Source organism: Glycine max, chromosome 15 (genome assembly GCF_000004515.6).
Source record: "Glycine max cultivar Williams 82 chromosome 15, Glycine_max_v4.0, whole genome shotgun sequence".
Taxonomy (NCBI): Eukaryota; Viridiplantae; Streptophyta; class Magnoliopsida; order Fabales; family Fabaceae; genus Glycine; species Glycine max.
The window spans coordinates 52,362,493-52,389,698 of NC_038251.2; the positions used below are offsets into that span (position 1 = coordinate 52,362,493).

Here is a 27,206-nt window from a genome sequence, read left to right on the forward strand (position 1 = left end):
TTGAATTGTCTACGCCTCCTATTATTTAACCAGCAAAATTTCCATTATTTAGCTGACCCTCCTCACGATTGTTAAATTCCAATTAGCAAGCTAGGTTCACGATCACATGATTTAATAAATATTGATCCACTAGTTTTATTTCCTTATTTTCACGAGTTGCTGATCCAATTGATTAAATTAAACTGTATGGTCCCAATTTTCTTTTTTCGGCATAATAAGAGATCATCCTAGCTAATAAGTTATATTGTAAATGTTAAAAAAAATAAAAAGGGAAAGGAAAAATTATAGCAAAAGCTTCATAAAAAATAAAAAACAACAGCCAAAAATTTGCTCCGATTTTCACATGGAAGAGAGAAAATCAGAGAACAATAGATACACTGAAATTTGAAAATTTTCTATATCTAATTTTACTGTATAAGAAAATTTAAAATTTAAGTAAAGAAAGTAAAAAAAAAAAAAAAAACAAGTTTCATATTTCGATTTCAACTGCAATGAAGAGATCATTTGCAATATTAAACATAATGATATAAAGATGTAACATATGTTTACATAGTATAATCATTACTTTTCAATGAAGGTGACAATCCCTAGTTGAATTGTTTTTCAGAGAATAATTAGTTTCCTAATTTGTACTTCAACTACTTATTTATGAGCTCATCTTCTGATGAAAATTGCAATGCGACAAAAGGGATAAAACAAAACTTGTGTGTCATGTATTCAATTGCAATGGAATCACCGCAAGGCTACCCACACTATACAAAGGAGGACCTCCACATCATGAAAAGGTCAATACCTTGAGAAAATGCTTTGTTTTTTGGACCATTATGTTTGCAGTTTTTCTTTCATGATATATTTTTGCCACGTTCGGTTTATTTGATTGTTCTGTATAATGTACTTGCTGGCCAAGATTGCAATTTGGTATTTTCAAATGGTCAAATAATCTCATTACACCCACTTATAGTGTCTTGTCATCTACTTGTCTTCATCATTTTTGTTCAAATTAAGTCAAATTGGTTTTTCAATGGTATTCTTTTCTTTTTGGTTGCATTTTGGTGCATCTTTGTGTTAGACTGTTAGCAAAACAAAAGATTTGTGTGTTCTATATCCTTTTCAATGTATTTGCTATATAATTGTGATTTTGTAATTATTAATGTTTTGCTTAGATCTAAAGTTGGTTTTTTTTTTATCATTCTGAAATAAAGTTGGGTGCATGGTTTTTTTTTTTTTTGCAATGAATATGTTTTTTCTCAACCATAAAAATATTTGTGTAAAAGAAAAACCAGATCCCACTCTTCTGAAAATTAGGGTTCCCTATGATAAAATATAATAATCACTAAAAAGAAATATTTGTAAATAACTTTTCATGTCCATTTTTTTTGGAATAAATACTACATGCACTGAAAATACAAAATTTTAAAATTATTATTTAATTATCACGTATAATATATTTACTAACTTTTATAATAATTAGTCTAACATATGTTTTTAATTCTTAATAAATATCTAAATTTTATGTCTTTTTTTTGATAAATTTTTTATTTACATTGAATCTCTAATAAAATAATAATTTCATTTTTTATCCTTGACATATTTTTTTAATCCCTAATAAATTAACAAATTTTGTTATTATTCTTTAATAATTTTTTTCATTTGTTATTAGTCTTTTCCAATGAGACTAAAAACAAATGAATTTTTTTTTATTAAGAAACAAACACAAATTCTCTAATTTATCAGGGACTTAAAAAATATCAATGACCAAAAATGAAATTTTTGTTTTATCAAGAAACAAAAACAAAAAAATTATTAAAAAAAAAATTCAAAATTCATATATTTATTAAGGATCACAAACATACTTTAGTCTAATAATTATATTAAAATTGATGCATACTAGTCAACCAACCTCCCTAATAAATATCTGGTAAGCCAATCTCCTCTTGAGTATCCTTGATAAACTTCAATGTCTGACGATCATATGCCATCTCAAGGTCCATTTTAATTGTCATCCACCCTTTTTAGCTAGTCTTCTTCATTGAGTGAATCACCTCTTGAGCAATAATAATATTGTCCCTCCCCTGTCTGCCTGGGACAAAACTGCACTGATTTGGGCTCACCAAGACAGGCATTCACCTCCTATGAAGCACAGATATTCCAATTTTTTATCGTGTTTGGTGTCTGACACGCACACGTGTCAGTGTCCAACACCGACACAACACCCATACTATGTTCTATATTTTGGACATTATAAATGTCCACGTGTCCGTGTCGTGTCCGGTGTCCGTGTCGATGTCCGTGTTTCATAGTTCACCTCTTTAAGTCTCTGAGCAAGGACCTTAGTTAAAGCCTTGTAAGACAAATTACACAGACTTATGGGACGAAAGTGACTAAGGACAACAACATTTTCAAGTTTTGGAATCAGGGTAATCATGGTTCTATTAATATGGTTCGCCTCATTAAGGATCTCTGCAAATTTGCTTTATCAGATTACAGAATGCAGAGCCAACAGTATTCTACTCAACATATTTGTACATATCATTTCACTTAATTATTTGACCGAGGCACAGTGGTATGTTTTCTCAAATCATCAGGATAAACTTTAGAATTTTAGTCATTAATTATAATTGATTAGGGCATTTCAGTAAGATAATTCCAATTGGTTTACCCAGATTTTTGTTTGTTGAACTTTAGAAAGTCAACAATAATAATAAATGACCAAAACTACTCTGATATAGAAAAGAAGTTTGCTAATTAACGAGAAATTTTATAGGCAAGTATGCGTAAATGTATTCAGCATTAACCATCAAGTATTTTAAGGCATTAAACATCTATGTCAGAAAGAAAAAGAAACAATATAATAAAAGACATATGCAGTTAGTTATTGACCATACTCCAAAACAATACTATTATTTAAGATTATCCAAATATAATAATAATTTGTAGAACAAAAGAAAGATGAAAACATTAAATATATCAAAATCCTTAAAAGGTTATAATAAAACAGAAAAAGAAGAAACATAAATGAACATTTTGGGGAACAATGAGGTTGAGTCAAAAGTTGACTATTATACATTTATTATTTATGTTAAATTATTCATTTACTCTTTATAGTTTTATGATTCTTATCTTTTTATTCTTTGTAATTTATATTTTAATTTTTTTTTAGTCCTTTTAGTTTAAAGTGATTTTTTTAATCTTTATAATTTACACTTTAATTTTTTTTAGTTTCTATAATTTAAAAGTAATTTTTTAATCTCATACTTTATATTTTAATTTTATTTTAGTCATTATTATTAAAATATGACTAATATTATCAATTATAATTAACTACAAAAATATTAATAAATAATTCGTAACTAATTTATCATAAAATAATTTATAATAAAAAATAATTGATAATTTATAACTGATTCATAGTTAATTATTTTTATATTTTTTTAATAAGAATTAAAAAATAATTAAAATACAAATTATAAGAACTAAAAAGATCACTTTCAAATTATATAAAATATAAAAAACTATAGAGATTAAAAGAAAATTAAAATTTAAACTATAGAAAAAAAACTATTTTCAGAATTAAAAAGATAACAATTATAAAACTATATGAATAAATGAGTAATTTAACCTATTGTTTATTATATAAATATAAATTCGTTAAATCGCGAGAAATCAGATGATCCTGAAGCTGGTTCCACTCCGTAACTACATCTTTATATATCCGCAAACCTGGTCAATTCTCTCACATTTTTTTCTCTTTCTCTATCTGCTTTCTCTGCTAGAAAGAAGAGGTAAAGGTAACTGCATTCTAGTACACAAACCAGTCACTTGCTTTGTATATTCTCTAGTCTCGATGTTTCTCATTTTCTTTTTTATTTATGTTTGCAAGACAAAAAAGTTGTTGTTTTCTTGTTAAAAAAACAAAAACATGTAATGCTCAAGTAGCTACCTAGCAGGCCTGCATTATATTTAACCTTATATTATATGACCATAATATGAAATTGTGAATATTTTATTTGACATAAAGGTTTATATGTTGTGATGTCAGTTCCTTGTGTAGCAGGCCGGCAGAGAGACAAAGATCTCATGTGGGTTTTCCAATGTTAGCTGCTTTCTACGTTTTATATAATATTTTGAATCATAGTAGAGGATAACATAAGAGGGTTGCTTGTGTTGTGCCTAAAAAGAAGAGTACTTGTTTGGTGCTTGTGTTAAGAGGGTGTTGTTTGTGTTTATTGCAGCAAAGGCAAGAAGAAGAACAACAAAGCAAGAGAAATTGGAATGGAAGGCAAAGGTGGAGGAGAAGTGAGAAGGCTTCACATCATTTACTTCCTTAGTCAGATAGGTGGTCGTGCAGATCATCCTCATCTAATTCGTGTTCTTCATCTTGCCCGAAATGGGGTTTATCTTAGAGGTGAGTTATCTATGTTCCACACTTTCTTTTCATTCTTCTAGTTTAGCCTCTTCTGCATCTGGCTCTGACTATAGTGCCTCTTTTTCTCTCTGCGCATAATGTGTTCTGATTTGAGTAATGATATATGAACACCTGCTACAATGCAAACACTCGGTTGAGATTTCTTGTCAAATCATATTACCTATCACATCTACAATTTTCTCTCTTTGATTCTCTAGGTGTATATAAGTTCTTGGTGTCCATGGATCATTTATGTTGTGTTGTGAATGATATGTGAATTTTATTAAAGAATGGTATTGTCTTTAACTCTTGAAAAGATGTTAAGAGATGGCTTGGGGAATTGAGAGGAAAAGACTTGCCTGATGCTTTTGCTTGGTCCTACAAGAGGTTGAGTCATACCCTTCTAATCCTTGCTTTAGTCCATTTCTCTACCTCATTCTTTTGAACCCTTAACTATAAGTGTGCGATATGATCAATTTGTAACTAACAATTATTGAACAGCAGGAGGTACAAGAGTGGATATGTGTGGCAAGACTTGTTGGATGACGACCTCATAACCCCCATCTCTGACAATGAATACGTCCTCAAAGGATCACAAATCCACCCTACCCCATTTAGTAAGTACTTAGAGAAAACCACCATTCCCACTTTTGTTGTTCTCATTAATATTTGAGTATGGCCACCCATAATTTCCATCCATGGACATTTCCAAAGCATGTACACTTTTCCTAGAATGTTAAAAGGCTCATTAAGTTTGTACTACTTTTTGGATAATGCTGCAGCAACAACTCCTTCACTTGCAGAAAAGAAAATTGCGGTTTGTGATATCCATGCTGAGAAGAAATGTACTCAAGTACAACTTGTAGAGGACGAAAACCAGCAGCCACAGCAGCAGCCTCTAGCGGAAGAAGAACCTCGAATTCAACAAGACTTGAATTCGAAAATAGATACTCTGACAAAAGGGTCATCAGAAATCAGCCAGGACTCATCATTGGTCTTCAGCTCAGACAGGTCATCTGTGACAGATGATGACTCTTCTAAGGTCGAAGAAGAGAAGCATATAGAGGCTACAGGCAAAAAGGGATTCAACGAAATCAACCAAGAGAAGTTAGAGACTTGCTCATTGCCTTCCTTGTATCACAATCTGTTGATTACGAAGGCTAGCCACAAAGATGACTTGAATAAAACCAGCTCACCTGAGTCATCCTTCTCCACTATATCATCATCATCATCTCAATCCTCTTTTACTAAGATCAGAAGCAATTCTACTAAAGTTTCTAATGTGTTCCGCAATTGGATTACCTGTGGCACTGTGGAAACAAAGGATGCAGCACTGGTCCTGATGAACCCGGCTCAAAAGAATTTATCCAAGGAACCTATCAACATACCTGAAAGAAGGGTTGAGATTTGTAAGGGAGACAAATTGGGAGGATCAGCCAGGTGTTTTAGAACTTCTTGGGGCCCTCATCACCAGAAACAACAATATGGGGCAAGGTGAGGAGTTATACTATAAATTGAGCTTTGAAGATTCTAAATATTGATCCTAATATTATTTGCCTGATTTCTTTAATTTTGTTTTATTTTTATTTTTCTCTCTTTATACAGAAAAAGCTTTGAAGGAAATGAAACTAACCGGAGCAGGAAAAAGTTAGGGGAGTTGCTAAATCAAACTTCTTCCAAACCATTTGGTGGACCAACTTGCTCGTAAGTGACTGAACATGTCACCTCTTGAGTATAATTTCCATTGTTAGCATTTCAACAATATGGTGAGAGGAAACCGTGCTTGAAAAATCATGGTCATATTTGTGGAGGATGTTTTAGCACACTGGTTGAAGATCAATAGGATACTGTATATTTGGACTTATCAGGTGATTCTCATCTTAATGGAGGTGCATGGAAGGCAGAGGCTGCACTTGACTGTTTATTAGTCTAACAATTTTTAAACGAAATCAAAATATATGACCTATCTTACTGAAATGATAAGTGTCACAAGATTCTAATCAAAAGGCCAATGGAATGAAGATTCAGATGGTTTGGATTATTAGATACTCAAAATTCATAATTTAGATTTTCTAGTAACAAAAAAAAGCATAAAATATAAAAAGGGTAACATTAATTAGCAGATTGTGATGTTTACCAACTTTTGGCTGCGGGGTACAGTGTTAAGATTTAAGAGTTGAGTTTCATGCATCTTTAATTAAATGTGACTAAAGTAGTATGAGCTATATACTTGATTATGCTTGATGCCCATATGTTTCGAGACACTATCAATTTTCACGTTTTTATCATATTCATGAATGATGAGACCATAAATGAGACTTGATGATGCAGGCAATGCGGGAAGTCGTTTAAGCCTGAGAAAATGCACAAACACATGAAGTCTTGTAAAGGAATGAAAGCCTTGGGAAAGTCATCCACAACTGTTGAGGAGGCACAGCTTCAGGGATCATCATCTTCATCTTATACAGATTACTTTTTGACCAACTAAATAAATGTTAATACCTTGGGTTATAATGCCTTGGCTTCTCATCAGAAGAAGGCATTTGGCTTTTAAATTTTGATGTAGCTTCTCACTTGGTCTTAGTGTCCTTATAAAAAAAGTCTTTCTATCATTGTTTCTTGTTTTCTCTACCATACTCTTTGGCATGATTCTTTTGTCTCTCAACCAAAAACATAAAGTGCTTAAGGTTACCAAAACATTCTGCACCGCAGAAGATAGTACTAGCATGCTTTGAGTCGCCAACTTTTAAGCACAACACAAGAAAGCAAGAATCAAAAATTTATTACAGCCAATGAATCACAACTCCACCTTAATTAAGAAAGCAAGATTGTTGAACTGGGATCTCCCAAGGTTAATCCAAAATGAATATAAACTATAAAATTTACTGTCAGTAATAACATATCCATATCAATAGAATACAGCTCAAAATTGTAAAATCTTGGGCATAACTTCATTCAGTGACAGTAAGATTAAATTAAATTATACAAGGTACATGTAAGATCCTATGTTAAGTGGTTACACCAAGACCAAAACGAGCTGTTTAAACTTCAAATATTCACTGCAATACCACTGTCAGCTGTCCAATGCATAGTCAGTTGTTAGCTCTGGTAGTTCTTCTACATTTGCTCTAATTACAAGTAACGGCAGAATTAACATGCTCAAGTAGAAACCGGTACAAATTTTTCCTTAGCTTCTCTACCCTGTGATCAACCTTATCTCCACCAGCCAAATTATCTAACCAGTGATTCACCTGTTTGAGCTGGCCAAGAAGACTTGCAATTTCAATGTTCCCTTCATTTTTCAACCCATATTCATTACTCAGAGACTCCTCCAAGTACTTCAGGAACCATTCGCTAGATGCCTCAAGCAGTTTTTCTGCCAAACTCGCAACCTCTTTTAATTTGATTTCTTTTGATCGATCATGTTTGTCAGCATCCTTGTTCTTGGCTGCCAAGAGATTCCGCTTTGAAGAAGGAAGTTTTTTAGCAGTTGAATTTGGCAAGTGGTTTGCTTGAGTTACACGATTTTGCTTGTTTTGAGCAGGTGAATTCTCGGTATTGATGTCCTCAGGAGAACTCTCAATGACAACATAATGACATTTCTCGCCATTTAGAACCTCACTTTTTGCCTGTGTTTTGAATAGATTGAATTTGGAAAGATTGGTACCTATGGCAGCTTGTACCCAAGATATAGCATTCTTCCGAGCGGGAACTTTGCATGCATCTTCTGTTAGACACTGTAGGGTAGAGTGGCTGCTTGACTTTGTTTCAGGAAATGGGTTAAGTAACAAATCAATCAGCACTGTTACTCTCTGCAAACTCAGGTGAAGCTCCAAAAACTGCTTCACAAGTGATCCAGGAGAATGTGTTTGACCAGACTGGCAAAGTTCTGCATACATGCTGAGAGAATACTCATCTTAATCAATGCAATTATGAAGCGCATACTAAAAGAGGGGAAAAAATGTGATAGAACATATTGTGTTTAGCATACTTTAAAGAAATAATCGCTTAAGAGAGCTTTTGATAAATAGACAATTATTTCCCTTGAAATAAGCTGATCCAGACATGCTATTAGTAGAAAACTGAGAAATTTCCTTCCAATTCCAACTCCAAATATCTACAACTGACAATGATGAGATGAAGTGATGGAATAGCTATTTTCACTTGACATGAGAATATGAGATACGCTCTGCCTTGTTCTATTTGAAGAGGGTAAGATTGACAATTTTGACTGCATGGGTGGAAAATTTACATTTGAAATCACATTGATATAGTGCCATACATATATAATCCACAATAACAGGTGGGATAGATTACCAGGCAAGCTAGTTAAGTATACTAACAATTTTGAAAATCACAGTATGTCAATAACAGAGAATCATTTCTGTATTTCAACAATTAGAAAAGCTTGCTGAGAAGAAAAAAAGTCTAGGTTTATTAAATTATTAAATGCATTAACAACACTGAATTAACAGATAATAAGCATCTGTTACAAGATGATAGACGAGAAAACAGACGAGCAAATTCTAACAAGAAGCAGGAAGGGCATAAAAAGATAGAAAAAGAATTGTATTGTATTTGTATTTATAAGCTACAGATAAATACCACATGCATTGGATCACAGTATCTGTAGCTGATGCTTCTTCAAGAGACCGCACAGCTGCCAAAAAAGCAACATTTCTATGAGCTACAACTTGCTGCAAAAGAGTGAAACAACAAAATTCAAAATTGGAACAAGATGGCAACATGAAAGTTCAAATATTAGCCAGACACAAGTTTAATACTTTTCCAAGATCACACATGGGGGATGAGACATCTTCACAACATGCAGGAGTATCATGCCGCCAACTCTTGCAATTGAGTGGCACTTTAACAAGTTGGCTATGAACAGTGCCACCACAGGGTGTGCTTGTCAATGATTTTGGACAAAGGTTCTCGTTTTTATTCTTCAAGGGTGAGATACTTGATGTTGGCGATTTTAGTGGAGAATCTGGTTTGACAGAAAAAACCTTCTTGTCTATCTCCTACAGAATCATACACCATCAACCCATAATAAGCTTCAAGAAAGTTAAACACAAGAAACGGCACACAAAAATGAACCTTTTGCCTCATACAACATCAGAAAGTGTTCTCTCTACCCACAGGCAGTGCAGACAGCAGAGTATGCAGAACCCTCAAAAGTTCATTTCTGTTTAAACCAAAGGCCCTACCAATGCTGACCTCAAACATTCACGAAACTCAATTACACAAATCCTTACCAAAAACATTAACATAATAAGAAAATGTCAAAGCATAAAAAAAATAAAGAAATAAATAAAAACCGTTGACATGGTCCACACCAACAGAAATAAAAGCGCAAAAAAATAAAAATAAAAAATCAAGAGGGCCCTCAACATTAACTTTACCGAAGCAGTAATTTAAAAAGAACAAAATTCAGAAGTGGGACGACAACCTCACGTTTCCTTAAAATCTACAAACTTAAACACGGGACATAGATTAGTCACTGAATACGACTTTCATCACACAAACATTTGCGATTCTTAACGACTACAAGTGAAATTTTCACCTTTAAAACGAGCCCGCCATCAAATCAAATTTCACATAAAAGAACACACCCATTGGCTCAAAACAAAAACAAAAAAAGAAGGAAAAAAAACAAATTAGAAAAAACCCTCTGCCCCCAACAAAACCTCCCTAAAAAGAAACCCACAAAATTAACAAAAGCAAAAGGCAAAAGGTATGACCTTTCATTCACCAAAGTAATATATATATATATATATATATATATATATATATATATATATATATATATATATATATATATATATGTATATGTGCAATTTTCCTATTAGAATTGGACTTAATAACTTATGCAAACCTTTAATGCAAACTTGTATCATCAAAAGTGAAACTCTAGATTCAATTAGAAAAAAAAAAAGCATGCAAGAAACTACTGGCGTCTCTTGATGGGTAGAAGAAAATAAAAAAGTATAATATTTTGGTTTAGCTGAAAAAAAAATAGTGAAAGAAATTATTTTTAAATTCATACTTCAATATTTTTTTCTCTTCTTATTTTTCGTCTACCCTCCTACCTGGTATTTTTGGAAGTTGGAAGTTGGAACAGTGGATGAAAAGTGGAGAAGGAAAGAAACTTTTAAAATTTCAATAAAAAAGAATAATATTTTAGTTATTTCAGAAATCAAAATTGCTATCTTTTTATTCCTTCCTTTTCCTCTCTAACCAAGCAGAAGACTTTCTTTGTTCTCCATTTTCTTTCCTTGATTCCTTCCCTCCAAACATCCCTTAAATGCATGCAAGTTTTGTACAAAGGAAAACAAAAGGGAGAAAAGGAGAACAGTAACAGACGTTAGGCAAAGTGGGGTTAGATTTCTTGGCCTTGAGTTTGTTAGAAGCAGAAGCAGTTATCCCTTCAGAAACCGGACTATGATCCCAAACCCTTCTAGAAGAATCCAAACTCAACCTCCTCATCATCTCCAACCCCTTCTCCTTCTTCCATTCGGGAGAACCCTTCCCTCTCTTAAAAACCTCTACTTTCTTCTTCTTCTTCTTGGTGGTGGTGGTGGTAACGCGAAGCCTCTCACTTGGTACCAACTCAATGGGGTTCCCGACGCAGGGTCTCCGCTTGGGGAGGGGGTTGAGGCCGCGGACGAGGGGGACGGGGGAGGCGGCGTCGAGGCGGGTGACGTAGACGAACTGGCCAAGGTTGAGCTTGCCGGCGGAGATGAGGTCGGCGTCGGCGTCGGGGACGGAGACGTAGGCGGAGTGAAGAGAGTCCGAGAGTTTGAGGAAGTAGCCGCGGCTTTGTAATGGGGAGGTTGAGGAGAGGCGCGGCACGATCTCCGTCACCTGAAGAAGGGCTTGCCGGTGCGGGGCGGTTACCTTCGAGCCGGCGTTGTCGAGTAGCTTCGAGAGAACGCCTGGGGTCAGGGACGCCATGGAAGAGAAGAGAATGGAGAAGGAGAGTTTTGTGTCTGTGTTTGTGTGTTCAAAATGGTTTGGTTGGGTGGTGATTAGAATAATGTATTGCAACTTCTGTTACCCTGCTGAGTCACCTCTTTTTCTTCTTTTTTTTTTTCTAACTAGAGGAATTTGTGCTTTTTAGTGGATGTTTGATTAGGAGATAGGATTTTTTTAGTGTATGCTTGATTTGAACTTAAAATTATTGTTATTGGCATTCCAAAGCAAATTCAAACATGTATTTATTTGGTATTTAATTAATTTTCTTACACCAGTTTATCCATTTTAGAGTAAAATAGTATCTTTAATTATGATTTCATATCCCACTTCATCATATCTTAATTAAGCTATCTTAATTAAGCTAATAAACTTAAAGTGTTGAATAACCTGTGTCAAATAACTTTTAGTTCTAAGTTACAACATTTTTAGTTTATATTTGGTCTATTAAATTAAAGTATCTTTTATCTTAAATTCAAAATTTTATTACTAAATTATTTTAAAATATAAAAACATTTTTCTGGTCTTTCCTAATTTATTAGGTCAATCTTATTTATAACACATGTGATTGCCACTGACTTTAAAATTTTACATATGAAAAAATCAAACACAATTATTCCGTTAAATAGATGTTTTTTATTGTATAAATCTTATAGATTAGAAAAAGGAAAAATAAAAAATTAAACATAAATTTCTTTACTTTAAAATTAATTTTGAGAAAAGTATTTATTTAAGATAAATTTTAGATGGTATTAAGCTAGGTGTTTTGTTATTATTTTGACAAGTCTGAAATGTATAAACTAAAAGTCTAAAATTAAAAACTTCTAAATAAGTCTATGAAATTTTAAGTTGCTTCATCTAATCATATATTTAGTTTCCTGTTAAAAGGCCGAGAAGTACATATTTTATGTGAAAAAATAAGTTTAAGAGTAATTTTCGTGTGAACATAAAACTTGAATTTAACATGTAACCAAACATATTACAAATATTTAAATTTAATCATTTATTATTAAAATTTCTAAACATACGTTAATGTATTATTCAAGTTACTAATTTTTTATTTTTCTATTACCGTAATAATTAACGAATTATTCTTTGAAAGATTTATTCAAAAAAAAAAGTAATTTTAAGTATTAATGTAGTATTGTTGCTGTGCTACATAAAGAACTAAAATTATAGTTTTCTTATTCTTATTATAAAAAAATTGTATTCCAATATAAATGAAAAATATTGTACTCTATTTTGTATTATTATTATTATTATTATTATTATTATTATTATTATTATTATTATTATTATTATTATTATTATTATTATTACATTCCAACATTGGCTTTAGAGACAGAGCCAGGTGGAATCTCAAAGTGACATGGGAGAAGGTGCAGGTATGGCAGGGAGGATACAGATGGCAATTGGAGATGTCACTTTTTTGAGATTTGAGAGGAAAGAGAGAAAAGTCACTTGAATGAGGCAGTGTAGGCTATAGACCATAGGAGTAGTTTAACTGCTTTGAGGGTTCAGGTTCCTAGGTTAATCCCCACAAAGCTAGTAACCAAAGGGTACCAAGAAAAAAATATATGGAGAAATGCTAATTGAAAATAAAAATAAGGTAAATATCAATTTTGATTCATCAAAGTCTAAGATAATCACAAATTAATTCTTTTGAAAAATTAAAAATTTAAATTTAACTTTCAAATATATAAAAAATATGATTAATTTATTATATTTTTTACACATCTAAAATTTAAATTTAAATTTTTTATCGTTGATAGATCAATTAATCGGTATCTCACATCTTTAAAAACTCAAATGAATATTTACTCATAAAAATATTATTAGTATATACTCATCATAATTTTCAATATGTTTTTAATCTATTTTTTAGTACAAACTTTGTAATTTATTTTTTAACGAATATATACAAAGTCTATAAGTGTTAATTTATAGATAAATGAACATTAATTAAAAAATTAGAAGTAAAATTTTCTTATTGAAATACATAAAATTAAAATTACTTTACTCATAATAATTTTTATACTCTTTTATAATTTCTGATAAATATTTTTTATTTTTAATCCTAGTTATATCCTTATGGCAAAGTTAAGTTATCAATACCAGTATATCCTTAACAAAGAAAACATGAGAGCCATAAAAATAAAGAAGAATAATTAATGTTGTTGCTTGTTGCGTGAACAAGGGTCTTGTTTGTTTTGTGGTCCCAAAACCTAACTGAGGAGTGGAGAAAAACTATTTTTCTGTTTTGGTTTTCAATTTCTATTCACGTTTGGTAAACGCTCCTCCTAGGTGTGAGTGTGATTATTAATGGTCCTTTTCACCATGCATGACTTCGTTCTTTTTTCTTCCAAGCTCAACTTGTTCATTTGTTGCCATGTTAGTGTACATTTGGTTTTGCCTTTATGTATATCCTAATAAAAAAAATTATTAGTTTCACTTTTTCTGGTAGTGAAATATTTATTTAATATAATTTTATACATTAATATGGTCGTTATAAGTTTATTTAAATGATATAATATTCTGAAAGTACATATTAACTCTTCTTTTATATATATATATATATATATAGATAAATATTTTTTTTCTTATCAACAGATATGTTCATTAGTATTTATATATTATTTATTCGCTTGGGAAGTTAATATGTATATAGTTTGTCTATTATATTATCAATATAAGTTTATAGTATTTATAGTTAATCATAAAAAAATGATTTTTTTATTAAAAAATGTTTATCACACTTTATATTTTTAGTATAATAAATATTTTTAATAAAAAATACTACTTTCAAATGCTAAAAATTAGTTCATTTTTATCAGATCGAAAGGGACACTTAAAATTAAATTAGTTTTTTAACTGTTGATGCTAAGTTTTTAAATACTTATATTAGTATATTAATGTTTGTGAAATGAAACTATATTAACAAAAGTAAGTATAATAATAATTAACAAATTTTTTATTACTGCAAGTATATGTTGAACTACGTAAGAATACATTATTAAAATCATTGACTCTTTGATTAAATTCACAAGGGAGCCTATGGTATCCACAAGCCAAAGCAACGACCTAAAGAGAATTAATGAAACTATGGTACTTTAAGCTTAGCATGCAAGCTAATGCAATTATATACCTTGTTCAGGAAATGTTAGCCTTTTGAAATGCATGCGTGGCCCCTGGTGCTTGTGGAATTACATGCTAGGAGCTCTCCTTAGTCTATGTTTGGATAAAGTTTAATTATGCATCTAGGATCTATCATTTTCAAATTTATGTATTATAATTTCTATAGTTAATAAGTGAATTTTTTAATTTTTAAAATTTATATTTTAATTTTTAAAAAGTTTGTGTTGTTAATTTTTTTTTAACTCTGTTGGTAAAGAATTTTAACAGCAAATACTTTTTGAAAATTAAAATGTAAATTTTAAGAATAACAAAATTCACTTATTAAATCAAAAAAATAAATGGGTAATTAAATCTTTACCTAGTAAACTTTGTGGGGCTTGTCACTTTTTGAAACCAATATATAATTGAGAAGGAGAGTTAATGTCCTATTTTGAAATTTGATTTTAGTCCTTAAACAAAAATTTGACTAATAAAAGTCTTTCATCTTTTTTTCATTATGACTTTTAGTCTCTAAACTTTTGAAAAACTCGATTTTTAATCCCTAAAATCTCATTAAATAAATAAAAATAATGGATTTAAATTTTTGTTTAGGGACCACAAATCTTAATGAAAAAAGTTGAAAAACCTTGACCAAATAAATTTTTGTTTAGAGACTAAAAATTAAATTTTTTAAAAAAATCTAAGAATTAAAAACTTAGTTAACACTTTTTCTTTTTATAGTGAGATTTATGATTTCATCATCAACAAATCTATGGACAATAGCATACAAAAAATTACTTTGAACTCTTCTTTAACAAGTATATATCTTATAATTTAAGTTTATTGATTAAGTTGAAACAATCTCACGTCACTTGATTCATACACTTAATGGTATAATTTTTATAATATAACTTTTGTTTTAACAAATTACAAAAACTAGTTTTTATAAAATAGTTTTTTATACATTATAAAAACTATTTTCAATAATGTAACAAATTATCTTAACAAAAAATAATATTCATAATATATATACAAAATTACATTGCAAAAAAATTCTGTAAAATAATATTTTTATAAAAAAAATAAAAGAAATTAAGCGAACGGTGAGAAAAACAAAAAGCAGGTATAAATTGCATGGGCATAAACTTAAATCTATATTACTAGTTGGGCTAGCTATATAACCTTCGCCCTTGTCTTCAACGGCACTTGTTATATCCACACATCTTTTTTTTAAGTATAATCCCCTTTTACTTTTTTTTTTATAACTCAAATAACTTAAATAACCTTATTTCAAACCCTCCTTTTCCCCTCACATGGACATACACTCCCCCCCTCCCCCCAACAATTCCCACTTTCCATAGCATTCTTCCTCTCTTTCTTTAGAATCTTTCATCTCTCTTTCACTCCATTTGTTACTCCAACTCGATATCTTATTTCGGTCTTTCTTTCTTCCTCACTTTCTTGGTTTTACTAATTCAGTAGCTTTATGCTCTTGTCACAAACTAGAAAAAATACTTACAAGGTTCGGATCTCCATGCATGATTTTCACATGTTGTATATTTTAGTTACAGATTCAAGAGATGGGGTATAGCTAGACAATTATAATGTGTTACTTTGGTGAGATGATTGTCTTTTTGGATTTTTGAACATATGCAAAATGTTTTTTTTTATTAAATTCCAAAAAGTACTTTCACGAAAAATTTGTCTAGATTTTTTACTTCTGAAAAATACTTTTCAAAATTCAAAAATTTAAATAAAATTTCAAAATAATCATTTTTGGAACCTAATATATATATATATATATATATATATATATATATATATATATATATATATATATATATATATATATATATATATATATTCTTCTATAGAAGTAACCTAATGTTTTTTAAAGAGAATGAGAGAAATCACATGCATACATGTAAACACACGAGATTTAACGAGTTTTGGTAAGTCAAATGCACACCAACAACCTTCTCCTTAGCAGCTCTTCTTCCTTTAAATTATAAGAGATAGACAATTACAATTATAAACAAAATATGTAGTGAGGAAAAAAAAACTCTATCAAAGAACAAGCAGCAACCGTGACATTAAATTAGGTTCTAAGGAGCTTCCCTTACAAAACTATCCACTAAGTAAGAGATGATACTTATCTAGGTTTTTTATTGAACCTTTCCCTCTTATACATACATGTATAGCAAACCTAGATTTTAACTTGTTCCAAGCTCAACTTGTTCATTTGTTGCCATGCTAGTGTACATTTAGTTTTGCCTTTATGTATATCCTAATAAAAAAAATTATTAGTTTGACTTTTTGTGGTTGTGAAATATTTATTTAATATAATTTTATACATTAATATGGTCGTTATAAGTTTATTTAAATGGTATAATATTCTGAAAGTACATATTAACTCTTCTTATATATATATATATATAGAGAGAGAGAGAGAAAGAGAGAGAGAGATAAATATTTTTTTTTCTTATCAACAGACATGTTCATTAGTGTTTATATATTATTTATTTGCTTGGGAAGTTAATATGTATATAGTTTCTCTATTATATTATCAATATAAGTTTATAGTATTTATAGTTAATCATATAAAAATGATTTTTTTATTAAAAAATATTTATCACACTTTATATTTTTAGTATAATAAATATTTTTAATAAAAAATACTACTTTCAAATGCTAAAAATTAGTTCATTTTTATCAGATCGAAAGGGACACTTAAAATTAAATTAGTTTTTTAACTGATGATGCTAAGTTTTTAAATACTTATATTAGTATATTAATGTTTGTGAAATGAAACTATATTAACAAAAGTAAGTATAATAATAATTAACAAATTTTTTATTACTGCAAGTATATGTTGAACTACGCAAGAATACATTATTAAAATTATTGACTCTTTGATTAAATTCACAAGGGAGCCTATGGTATCCACAAGCCAAAGCAGCGACCTAAAGAGAATTAATGAAACTATGGTACTTTAAGCTTAGCATGCAAGCTGATGCAATTGAATTTGGCTTCTCTCCTGTCTTCAGTGTTGCCTCATAAAAATAATATCGCATGATAGTTATATTAATATTTAATGATAACATTTAATTTTAAAAATTATTAAAATTATATAATTTTAAAGGGACAATAGAGAAGTCAAATTTGATGCAATTATATACCTTGTTCAAATATTAGCCTTTTGAAACGCATGCGTGGTTCCTTGGTGCTTGTGGAATTACATGCTAGGAGCTCTCCTTAGTCCTTGTTTAGATAAAGTTTAATTATGCATTTAGTATCTATCATTTTTAAATTTATCTATTTTAATTTCTATAATTAACAAGTAGATTTTTTAATTTTTAAAATTATATTCTAATTTCCAAAAGATTTATGTCGTTAAAATTTTTTAACTCTGTTAAAAGACATGTAAGAGAAATTCTTAGCAGAGTTAAAAAATTTTAACAGTAAATACCTTTTGGAAATTAAAATATAAATTTTAAAAATAACAAAATTCACTTATTAATTATAAGAACTAAAAAAAAATTTAAAAATTATAAAAAAAAATAAATGGGTAATTAAATCTTTACCCAGTAAACTATGTGGGGGCTTGTCACTTTTTGAAACCAATATATAGTAGTCACAAAATAGAGAGCACAAGCAAGCACCTCAAGGTTTTGATGAGTGGGAGTAAGAACCAATAAAGCAAAGGCAAGGACTACACCCTAACAAAAGAAACATGAGAAGCACCAGCCAACAAGTGATGCTTCATCTCTACTGGGCAAACATCTAATAACTGATAATCAGTAGTCGAAGAAGATCCTTGACGAGCCAGCCAATTGATTTCTCTCCCTGTAAACATGAACAAAAGACAGGTTCCAAGGATGATTCTTAAACCCCTTATCTTGCGAATAATTGCTGCATAAGGGTGTAAATGGATATCCTCTTGATTGATTAAGTCTAGAGCAGCTGCAAGTCACTCTCACAAGTATCAGACGAGTAATGCTCAAACCGTGCAAAATAGATAGGAAAAATATGGATATTAATATTTTTTTTTTTGGTTTAGTTATAGAGAAAATAGAAGAAAATGTTGATGTTTTTAAGTCTAAATTTAAATTAAGATATTCAATTTTTTTTTCTTTTCATCATTTCAAACACAACATAAAATTATATTTAGGATGGAGAAAAATCAAAACGAGTTTTTTTAATTTAAAAATTTGAGTTAAATGTGCTTTTGATTCCTAAACATTTTTTGAATTTTACTTTTAACCTCTAAACAAAAAATTAATTAATCTTAGTCTTTATATTTTTTTCTTTCATTACCTTTTTTGTCCTTACTGTCAAGTATTATTGTAAAGTATAATGATGTGAAAACTAAGTTGTAGTTTGATGTAGCATCCTACATTAACTTTAAATATAATATTTTGATAAGACCTGTTAAAACTATTTGGGTGCATGGTAGATTTGCACATGGCTGTTGTTTGTATCAATTTGAGAGGTGTAATGTTTGGGCCATTAATTAGGAATGTCTCCCTTGTTTTCCTACACCTTAGAAGGCCTAAAGTTAGCATTGCCTAAGTTTTTAACCATTTCTAAGCTTAAGAGAAGTTAGAGATTTCAAACTATGTTAAAGAGGTATACTAAATTCTACCCTATAAAATATCAAGTATTAGCTAGCTTTGAAACTAGTATCGATGAATTAGCCTAAACTATTTGTTTCTCCTTTCCTTTCAAATACAAGTGACCTGATCCCATTTTAGAGTTGCCTACAATTTTTAGTGATCATTTTACATCAAAACTAAATAAATGGGTTAAGGTAATAAAACAATTTTTGTATTCTGAAATATTTGGTTTGGAAGATTTACAAAGTCTATGAAAATTTTTTATTACACACAAAGCAATTATGATCACACCTTGTTCCTCAAGCATAATCAAGGTACAATAACTGCATTGATAATATATGTTGATTATATGATTGTGACCAAAAATGATCCTGATGAAATTTTAAGCTTACAAAGTCATTTACCTTCTGAATTTGACATGAAATGGCTTGGAGATCTCAAATATTTTTTAGGCATCGAAGTTGCAAGGTCCAAGCATGGTATCTTCCTTTCTCAAAGAAAGTATATTTTAGACTTGTTAGCTGAAACATGAATCCTTGGGTGTAAACCAATTAATGCTCCCATAGAACAAAATCACAAGAATTTTCATTGTGCTGATGCAACCAGTGCAGATAGAGGAAGAAATCAAAGACTAGTGAGAAAACTAATTTACTTGTCTCATACTAGACCGGACATAGCACATGCAGTCAATGTGGTGAGCCAATTTATGCATGACCCAAAAAAATCGTATATGGATGTTGTTGAACGGGTATCAAGGTACTTAAAATCTGCACTAGGAAAAGATTTGTTATTCTCAAATCATGATCACCTCAAAGTTAAGGGTTATACTGGTGCTAATTGGACTGGATCAGCAGATGACAAAAGGTTTATCGCTAGCTACTTCACTTTTGTGGGAGAAAATCTAGTAATTTTGAGGAGTAAAAAACAACAAGTAGTTGCTAGATTAAGTGCTGAAGCGAAGTTTAGAGGAATGACAGTTGGAATATATGAACTGTTATGGATTAAAAGTCTCTTGAAGGATATTGCATATGAACAAAAGGATGCAATGAAGCTTTACTGTGATAATAAATCAGCCATAGAGATTGCTAACAACCCCATCCAACATGATCGTACAAAACATGTGAAAATTAACAAGCATCTCATCAAAGAGAAGATTGAAGATGGTATTATTGTCTTTCCTTTTGTAAAATCAGAACAACAACTTGCTAATATGTTGACTAAGGCAATATCATCTAAGGCCCTTAGTAGTTCTCTTGATAAGTTGGGAATGTGTGACATTCATGCACCAACTTGAGAGAGAGTGTTAGAATCCATTAACTGAAGGGATTAGCTATGATTTGAATTTAAATTATAATTGATCTAAATCCCTGTATATTTTCTCCTTTTTTATTTGTGATTTTATTTTGATATTTTGTACTAATAATCATGGAAAAATGATAGAAAGGATTATGTATTTATTCATTGTCTCATATTAATGAAAACTACCAAATACCATTTTCTTAATACTTAAACTTTCATTTGTCAGTGGAGATCCAATTGCATATGGGTGTTAGACCTTTGAATCTATTGATTTAAAATTTTGATTTGGAATTTGGGAGTGAGGGTTTGAAATATTTTTTTAAGAAAAATTAAAAGAATGCATGTTTCATGAGTTAACTGTGTTGAATTTGATGAAGTAAACACATAATTTTTCAATTGATATCTCTACTTTAGTGCGGGTCTATCATGATGAATTTTGATGAAAACATGGGTGTAGAAATAGAAAGGCTTTCAACATTATTTTTTTATAAAAAAAAATATTGAGATATATTACCTTTAATAATTACTTTTCATTTATATCTCTTTTCTTATCTATAATATTTATATCTTTTTAGTATTTATATCACTTTGTTGCATTTGGAAATGCTTTCTCATTTTTCTTAAGACTACATCACAATAGTTTTAAAGTTAGAAAACAACAAATCATGGGGTGTCATCTGTTTTTGGCAACTATACCTTCACTCACATACAGATTATGTGTCATCTGTTTTTGGCAACTATAGACAGTTAGCTCAAAGGTAACGAACTAAACTATACCTAGCAAAACGCTAACTTTCCACTGACCTACTACAAGTACAACAAACAAAACACCCAAAAACTAAACCACAGACACACATTAAGCAATGTTCATTTAATGCATTTTGCAAGACTAGACCTTATTCTAATTCCGGTTTTTCCCTGTCCATCTACTACCTTACCATATGGTCAGGGAAATAGAAAATCATGGGGTGATGAGCTACGATGGATCTGGATTGAAGGGTCATTAGCTCCGCTTCACCTGAAAGCTGCAAAGCTACCTACTCAGTGTAGATAAAGAGAGGGCAAATAAAGAAAAAAAGGTTAAAGTACACCAAAATTGGGATGAATTAGTGGGTGCCATAGAGAAATAAAGAAAAAGAAAAATAAGATGAATGATGTAATAAAAAAATAAAAAGAAAAATGAAATAATCTAAAGTGTTCAAATATAACAATTTTCAAAGATTAATGCTAGTAATACATTCTAACATATTTCTTTTAACACAGACTTTTTTTATTTTGATTATAATTTATTAAAAATTATAAAATTAAAAGAGATTCATTAATGATCTGTGAGACCCGCATAAAGTTATGTTTTTTCAATAAACTTGTGAATAAAAATATGTTGAAAAAAGTGTGTTAATATTGTTAACATTTTTCGAAATCCAAATAAATAAACCATGCGCAAAGAAGTTCCAGAAGTTGGACATAGGCCCAAGGAGCATGTATTGGCCCATTATAGTGAATTTTCTAATTAAAGTTTGGTGACACTTTCCCCCACTTCATTTTCTTCAGCTTCATTGGCATTGGAGTCTGGAGGGTTAATCTTTCAACTTTCACACATGAACAACAAAACTGACATTTCACCTTTTTGAAAGGCCTCTAAACTAACCAACCAACCTTCTTTGGTTGCTCTTTAAGAAAGTGAACATTTCTCTTCTTGCAAGAGTGATCCTGCTGTCTAAGAAGTGCAGCTAGCCATGGCTTCTTCCCTTTGATGAGAGATTTCACAACACAAAAATTAGTGAGAGAATTGAAATTTCCCACATAGCAAAATTAATGGAGGTTCAATCTCCTGCAGCAAAACGCCACTATGACATCACCATGTCAAGAAGAACAAGGAAACAACAACAACAACAACGACAACAACAACAACAATTTCCAGTGCAAGGCAACGAGAAAACCAAATCAACAATGGATGATGATGAAGCAACACCAAAGGATGCTGATGTTCATGTCACAGTGGAAACAAAAGCTACTCAAACTGTTTCTGTTGCTGGTGAGGTGAAAGAGGGTGGTGAGAGTGACCACAAAAGCTTGAAGCAACTCATCATAGGAGATGATGATCACAAAGAAGCAAAGAAGGGTAGTAGTAATAATAATAGTAATAATAATAATAGTGATCATGAGAGAGGTGGCAAAGGAGGATCAAGGAACTCACTTGGTGAACACTTCACAGAGGAAGAGAAGCAGCATAATCTTCAGCTGGTTAGGATGCAACAGAATAAGGACAACCTCCAAGGCTTGAAGTTGAAGAAGTTGGTGCGTCGTTACGCCAAAGTTTTGGGGCATTTGATGAAGGCTAAGCGTGATCCTCATCTAGGTGGTGATGCTGGGAAAAAACCTGTTTTCAAGTTATCAGCCTAGCCAGGGAAAATTTTGGAGTTTTACTAGCTGGTGATTAATTTGGTTGGTTGATCTATAATTTCTATGTACTATTATGTGCTTATATTTTGGCCAACAAAATACCTTAGCTTTAATTTCTCGATTGATCTTATGTTATTCTTATCATTTGTGTATATATATATATATATATATATATATATATATATATATCAATTGTATCATTCAAATATATGTTCTTAATATGATAGTTTCTAATACTAGTATCTTCTTGTCAATAATTTCATGCCTCTTTCTCCATTTTGTGGTATAACGATAAGGGTAATTAATTAGTTTTGAATTCTTTTGTGGACTTTCCTTTACACATGCAAGAAGTAGTTTATGAGTTTATGCTGTCTATAATATGTGTATCTCTCCTTATAGAATGCGAAGCTGCCAAGTTTTACATAAAAAAAAAAAAACTTTTAACTGTTAGAACGTTAAGGATGATTTGTTTTGGATGTGTTTTAATTTTCAGCTGCAAAGATCAACATTTAAGGTGAGAAAAGAACAATTTAGCAAGACAGAAAAATGGTGAGTAGAGATGGGCGAAACTCTCATGTTTCATTTTCAAATAAGGATAGACTAGGACCATGATATAGCAAAAGCAATGACCTATTTTTTTTCTTTTTGGTGTGGAAGGTTTATATCAAAATGAAATATAAGTCTCTTTTCATCTTTTAATTATAGCCAATGAGATCCTCGTTATAGATCTATTAAAGAAAAAAGCCCTCATTCTTTTTTTTTCTCCTTTTTCTTTTTAATACTTTTCTTATGGAAGGAAGTTCCCAAAATTTATTTACCCAGTAGTGCTTTCCTTTCAAGCTCTTAAGGTGCCAATTGCCACTACATACCTTTATTGCTCAAGTATTGTTTTTCAAAGTTTATCAAATTGGACAGCGTTTTTGTTTACATTTCGTGATTTGCAAGTTTATATGAATAGTGTGATGATGGGAACACAAGACTAGAGCCACAAGTGTTATATATATGCACAAAAAATAATTGAGTGGAAAAAAGAAAGTTTAGAAACTAAGACATTTTGATTAATGTTTCCAACCGACACTTCAAAATGGCCATTTGAGCTACCATCAATTTATAGCCTGGAGAAAGCTAATGCACGTATAAGTCATGCAACGAAAAGGACAGTTTGACAGTTGGATTTTACATATTAATAATTAAGGGTAAAGCATTTTTTACTCTCGAAACTTTATAATTTTTTTTTATTTTTGTTCCTAGACTTTTTAAGTTTGTTTATAGTTTTTTTTCATTCTTATTTTTAGTTTTTTAATTATATTTTTTTCATCCTTACTTTTAATCTTTCTAAGGTACTAAAAGTAAGAACAGGAAAAAATTAAAGAGCTTAAAGTTAAGATGAAATAAAAGTTAAAAGATTAAAAATCAATAAAAAAGTTTCAGAAACTAAAAATATAAATTTTGAAAATTAAAGTTTAATGACTAAAAATTAATAAACCCTTATAATTAATATTTTGTGTGATCTTTTTATTTTTCATTTAAATTTGTTTATATGCGAAGAAAATTGAGTCCCTTTATTGATGAATTCACAATCCATTGCCTTAATCTAGTTGACTACATCTGCCTCTCATATATTGTAAAAATTATAGTTCAATTTCTATCCTTTTCTATTTCTTTTATGAAAGGATAAAATAATAAAAACTGGGAAGATAAAACTATTGAGCCTTTTTTTTCTTCTATGTTAGGATAAAATAATAAAAACATGAGAGGGAGAAGAGGGAACATTTTCTTTTTCTTTTTACTTTTCTTTACATTGCGGCACAGTCCTTGAATCCGTAAGACTATTGATCTTATAACATGATTTAATAGTTGGTTAATCTAACTTGGATTTTTAAATTTTGCATTTTATAAAAATTTATCAAATAGAGTAAATGTAAAAAAATAATTTAATTTGTTGGGTAAGTTGATTCTATTTCTCATACATCAATATTGATATTAATTATTAAGAGTCAAACTTCTATACTTACATCACTTAATCCATGCAATTAATCGTGGAATCATTTAATTAATGTGATCTTTCTATTTATTTATATATCATCAAAATTCATATAAATTGGACGTTTTTGTATATTATTTCGTAATGGATCATTTGTTTATATTTTTTTATCTATAAAAAAGCATATTATTCGTTTGCAGTAAAAAAAAATTATTCGTTTAGATAACATAGTGTGGCAAAGTCTCTATCAATTTTTTTAATTTGCATAGAATTTTATAAACTTAATTCATTTATAAACTTTCAATTCAACAGTTGATACTTAGTGTTAGTTTAATATCTTAATATATTAAGTCTTAGCAAATTTAGTCCATAAAAATATCATTACTATTTTTTTATCAACAAATATTAGTATTAGTTTTATACCAATTTGGTTTCTTTGTTATCATTTTTCAAGTTGTCCATGTGTTTTTATAATTTTTTTAAATTGAATCATGATTCAAATCCAATTTTATACAAATCTCACTACTTCAAAGTTTACTTTAAGCTTAAAAATGTGATGGATCGGCCTATATACCGTCTCTAACAAGAATGAAACACCTTATTGGTTAGACTAAATAGTTTTTTTTTACTCAGTTAGACAAAATAGTTAACCAACCAAAAAAAGATTTCTAGTTAATTTTATAAGCCTTTCATAAACATTGCGAGCTGGCTGATAACATACTACTGGTTGCATGCCCCTTTTAAATTGGATTATTATAAACTCTTTTGAGGGCGACGTCTAAAGTGAAGAAGCAGCGCACCAAGTGTTGATCATTATTTTTTTTAGATTAATTAAGTTTTTATTTTCTAATTTTTTTCTTAAATTTGATTTTTAGTCTTTAAATAAAAGTTTGACCCGGTTAATGTCCTGTTTTCAAATTTGGTTTTAGTCCTTAAACAAAAATTTGACTAGTAAAAGTCCTTCATCTTTTTTTCATTATGATTTTTAGTCTTTAAACTTTTGGAAAACTTAATTTTTAATCCCTGAAATCTCATTAAATAAATAAAAATAATGGATTCAAATTTTTGTTTAGAGACTAAAAATTTTAATGAAAAAAATTGAGAAACCTTAACCAAATAAATTTTTGTTTAGGGACTAAAAATTAAATTTTAAAAAAAATTAAGAATTAAAAACTTAGGTAACCCTTTTTCTTTTTATAGTGAGATCTATGATTTCATCATCAACAAATCCATGGACAATAGCATACAAAAAATCACTTTGAACTCTTCTTTAACAAGAATATATCTCATAATTTAAGTTCATTGATTAAGTTGAAACAATCTCACATCAGTTGATTTATACACTTAATGGTATAATTTTTATAATATAATTTTTTTTTAACAAATTACAAAAACTAGTTTTTATAAAATAGTTTTTAATACATTATAAAAACTATTTTCAATAATGTTACAAATTATCTTACAAAAAATAATATTCATAATATATATACAAAATTACATTGCAAAAAAATTCTGTAAAATAATATTTTTATAAAAAAAAATTAAAAGAAATTAAGCGAACGGTGAGAAAAACAAAAAGCAGGTATAAATTGCATGGGCATAAACTTAAATCTATATTACTAGTTGGGCTAGCTATATAGCCTTCACCCTTGTCTTCAACGGCACTTGTTATATCAACACCTTTTTTTTAAGTATAATCCCCTTTTACTTTTTTTTTTTTTTAACTCAAATAACTTAAATTACCTTATTTCAAACCCTCCTTTTCCCCTCACATGGACATACACTCCCCGCCCCCCCCAACAATTCACACTTTCCATGGCAACAAAACATTCTTCCTCTCTTTCTTTAGAATCTTTCATCTCTCTTTCACTCCATTTGTTACTCCAACTTGATATCTTACTTCAGTCTTTCTTTCTTCCTCACTTTCTTGGTTTTACTCATTTAATAGCTTTATTCTCTTGTCACAAATTAGAAAAAAATGCTTACAAGGTTCGGATCTCCATGCATGATTTTCACATGTTGTATATTTTGGTTACAGATTCAAGAGATAAGGTATAGCTAGACAATTATAATGCTTTCTGTGAGTCACTTTGGTGAGATGATTATCTTTTTGGATTTTTGAACATATGCAAAACGTTTTTTTATTAAATTCCAAAAAGTACTTTCAGGAAAAATTTGTCTAGATTTCTTACTTCTAAAAAATACTTTTCAAAATTCAAAAACTTAAATAATATTCCAAAATAGTAATTTTTGGAACCTAATATGTATATATCCTTCTATAGAAGTAACCTAATGTTTTCTAAAGAGAATGAGAGAAATCACATGCATACATGCAAACACCGGAGATTTAACGAGTTTTGGTAAGTCAAATGCACACCAACAACCTTCTCCTTAGCAGCTCTTCTTCCTT

At 30.0% G+C, this 27,206-nt stretch overlaps 3 protein-coding genes across 3 annotated transcripts; 2 read left to right on the forward strand and 1 right to left on the reverse strand.

Moving 5' to 3' along the window:
- Positions 1 to 3,697: 3,697 nt before the first annotated feature.
- Positions 3,698 to 7,011, forward strand: LOC100820603 (uncharacterized). The gene is made up of 8 exons (XM_041009539.1): positions 3,698 to 3,788; positions 4,040 to 4,079; positions 4,233 to 4,405; positions 4,723 to 4,792; positions 4,907 to 5,022; positions 5,188 to 5,899; positions 6,011 to 6,109; positions 6,737 to 7,011. The coding sequence occupies exons 3-8, from the start codon at positions 4,273 to 4,275 to the stop codon at positions 6,891 to 6,893; spliced, it is 1,287 nt and encodes a 428-aa protein (XP_040865473.1). The 5' UTR covers positions 3,698 to 3,788; positions 4,040 to 4,079; positions 4,233 to 4,272; the 3' UTR covers positions 6,894 to 7,011.
- Positions 7,012 to 7,334: 323 nt separating this feature from the next.
- On the reverse strand, positions 7,335 to 11,742 carry LOC102669473 (uncharacterized). Its single transcript, XM_006598175.4, has 4 exons — positions 10,772 to 11,742; positions 9,190 to 9,429; positions 9,011 to 9,102; positions 7,335 to 8,305 (listed from the first exon to the last, which is right to left on the reverse strand). The coding sequence occupies exons 1-4, from the start codon at positions 11,360 to 11,362 to the stop codon at positions 7,534 to 7,536; spliced, it is 1,695 nt and encodes a 564-aa protein (XP_006598238.1). The 5' UTR covers positions 11,363 to 11,742; the 3' UTR covers positions 7,335 to 7,533.
- A 10,220-nt stretch (positions 11,743 to 21,962) lies between these two features.
- On the forward strand, positions 21,963 to 22,935 carry LOC100775707 (serum response factor homolog A). Its single transcript, XM_003545906.5, has one exon. It carries the CDS (start codon positions 22,225 to 22,227, stop codon positions 22,810 to 22,812), a length of 588 nt encoding a protein of 195 aa, XP_003545954.1. The 5' UTR covers positions 21,963 to 22,224; the 3' UTR covers positions 22,813 to 22,935.
- The last annotated feature ends 4,271 nt before the right edge of the window (positions 22,936 to 27,206 follow it).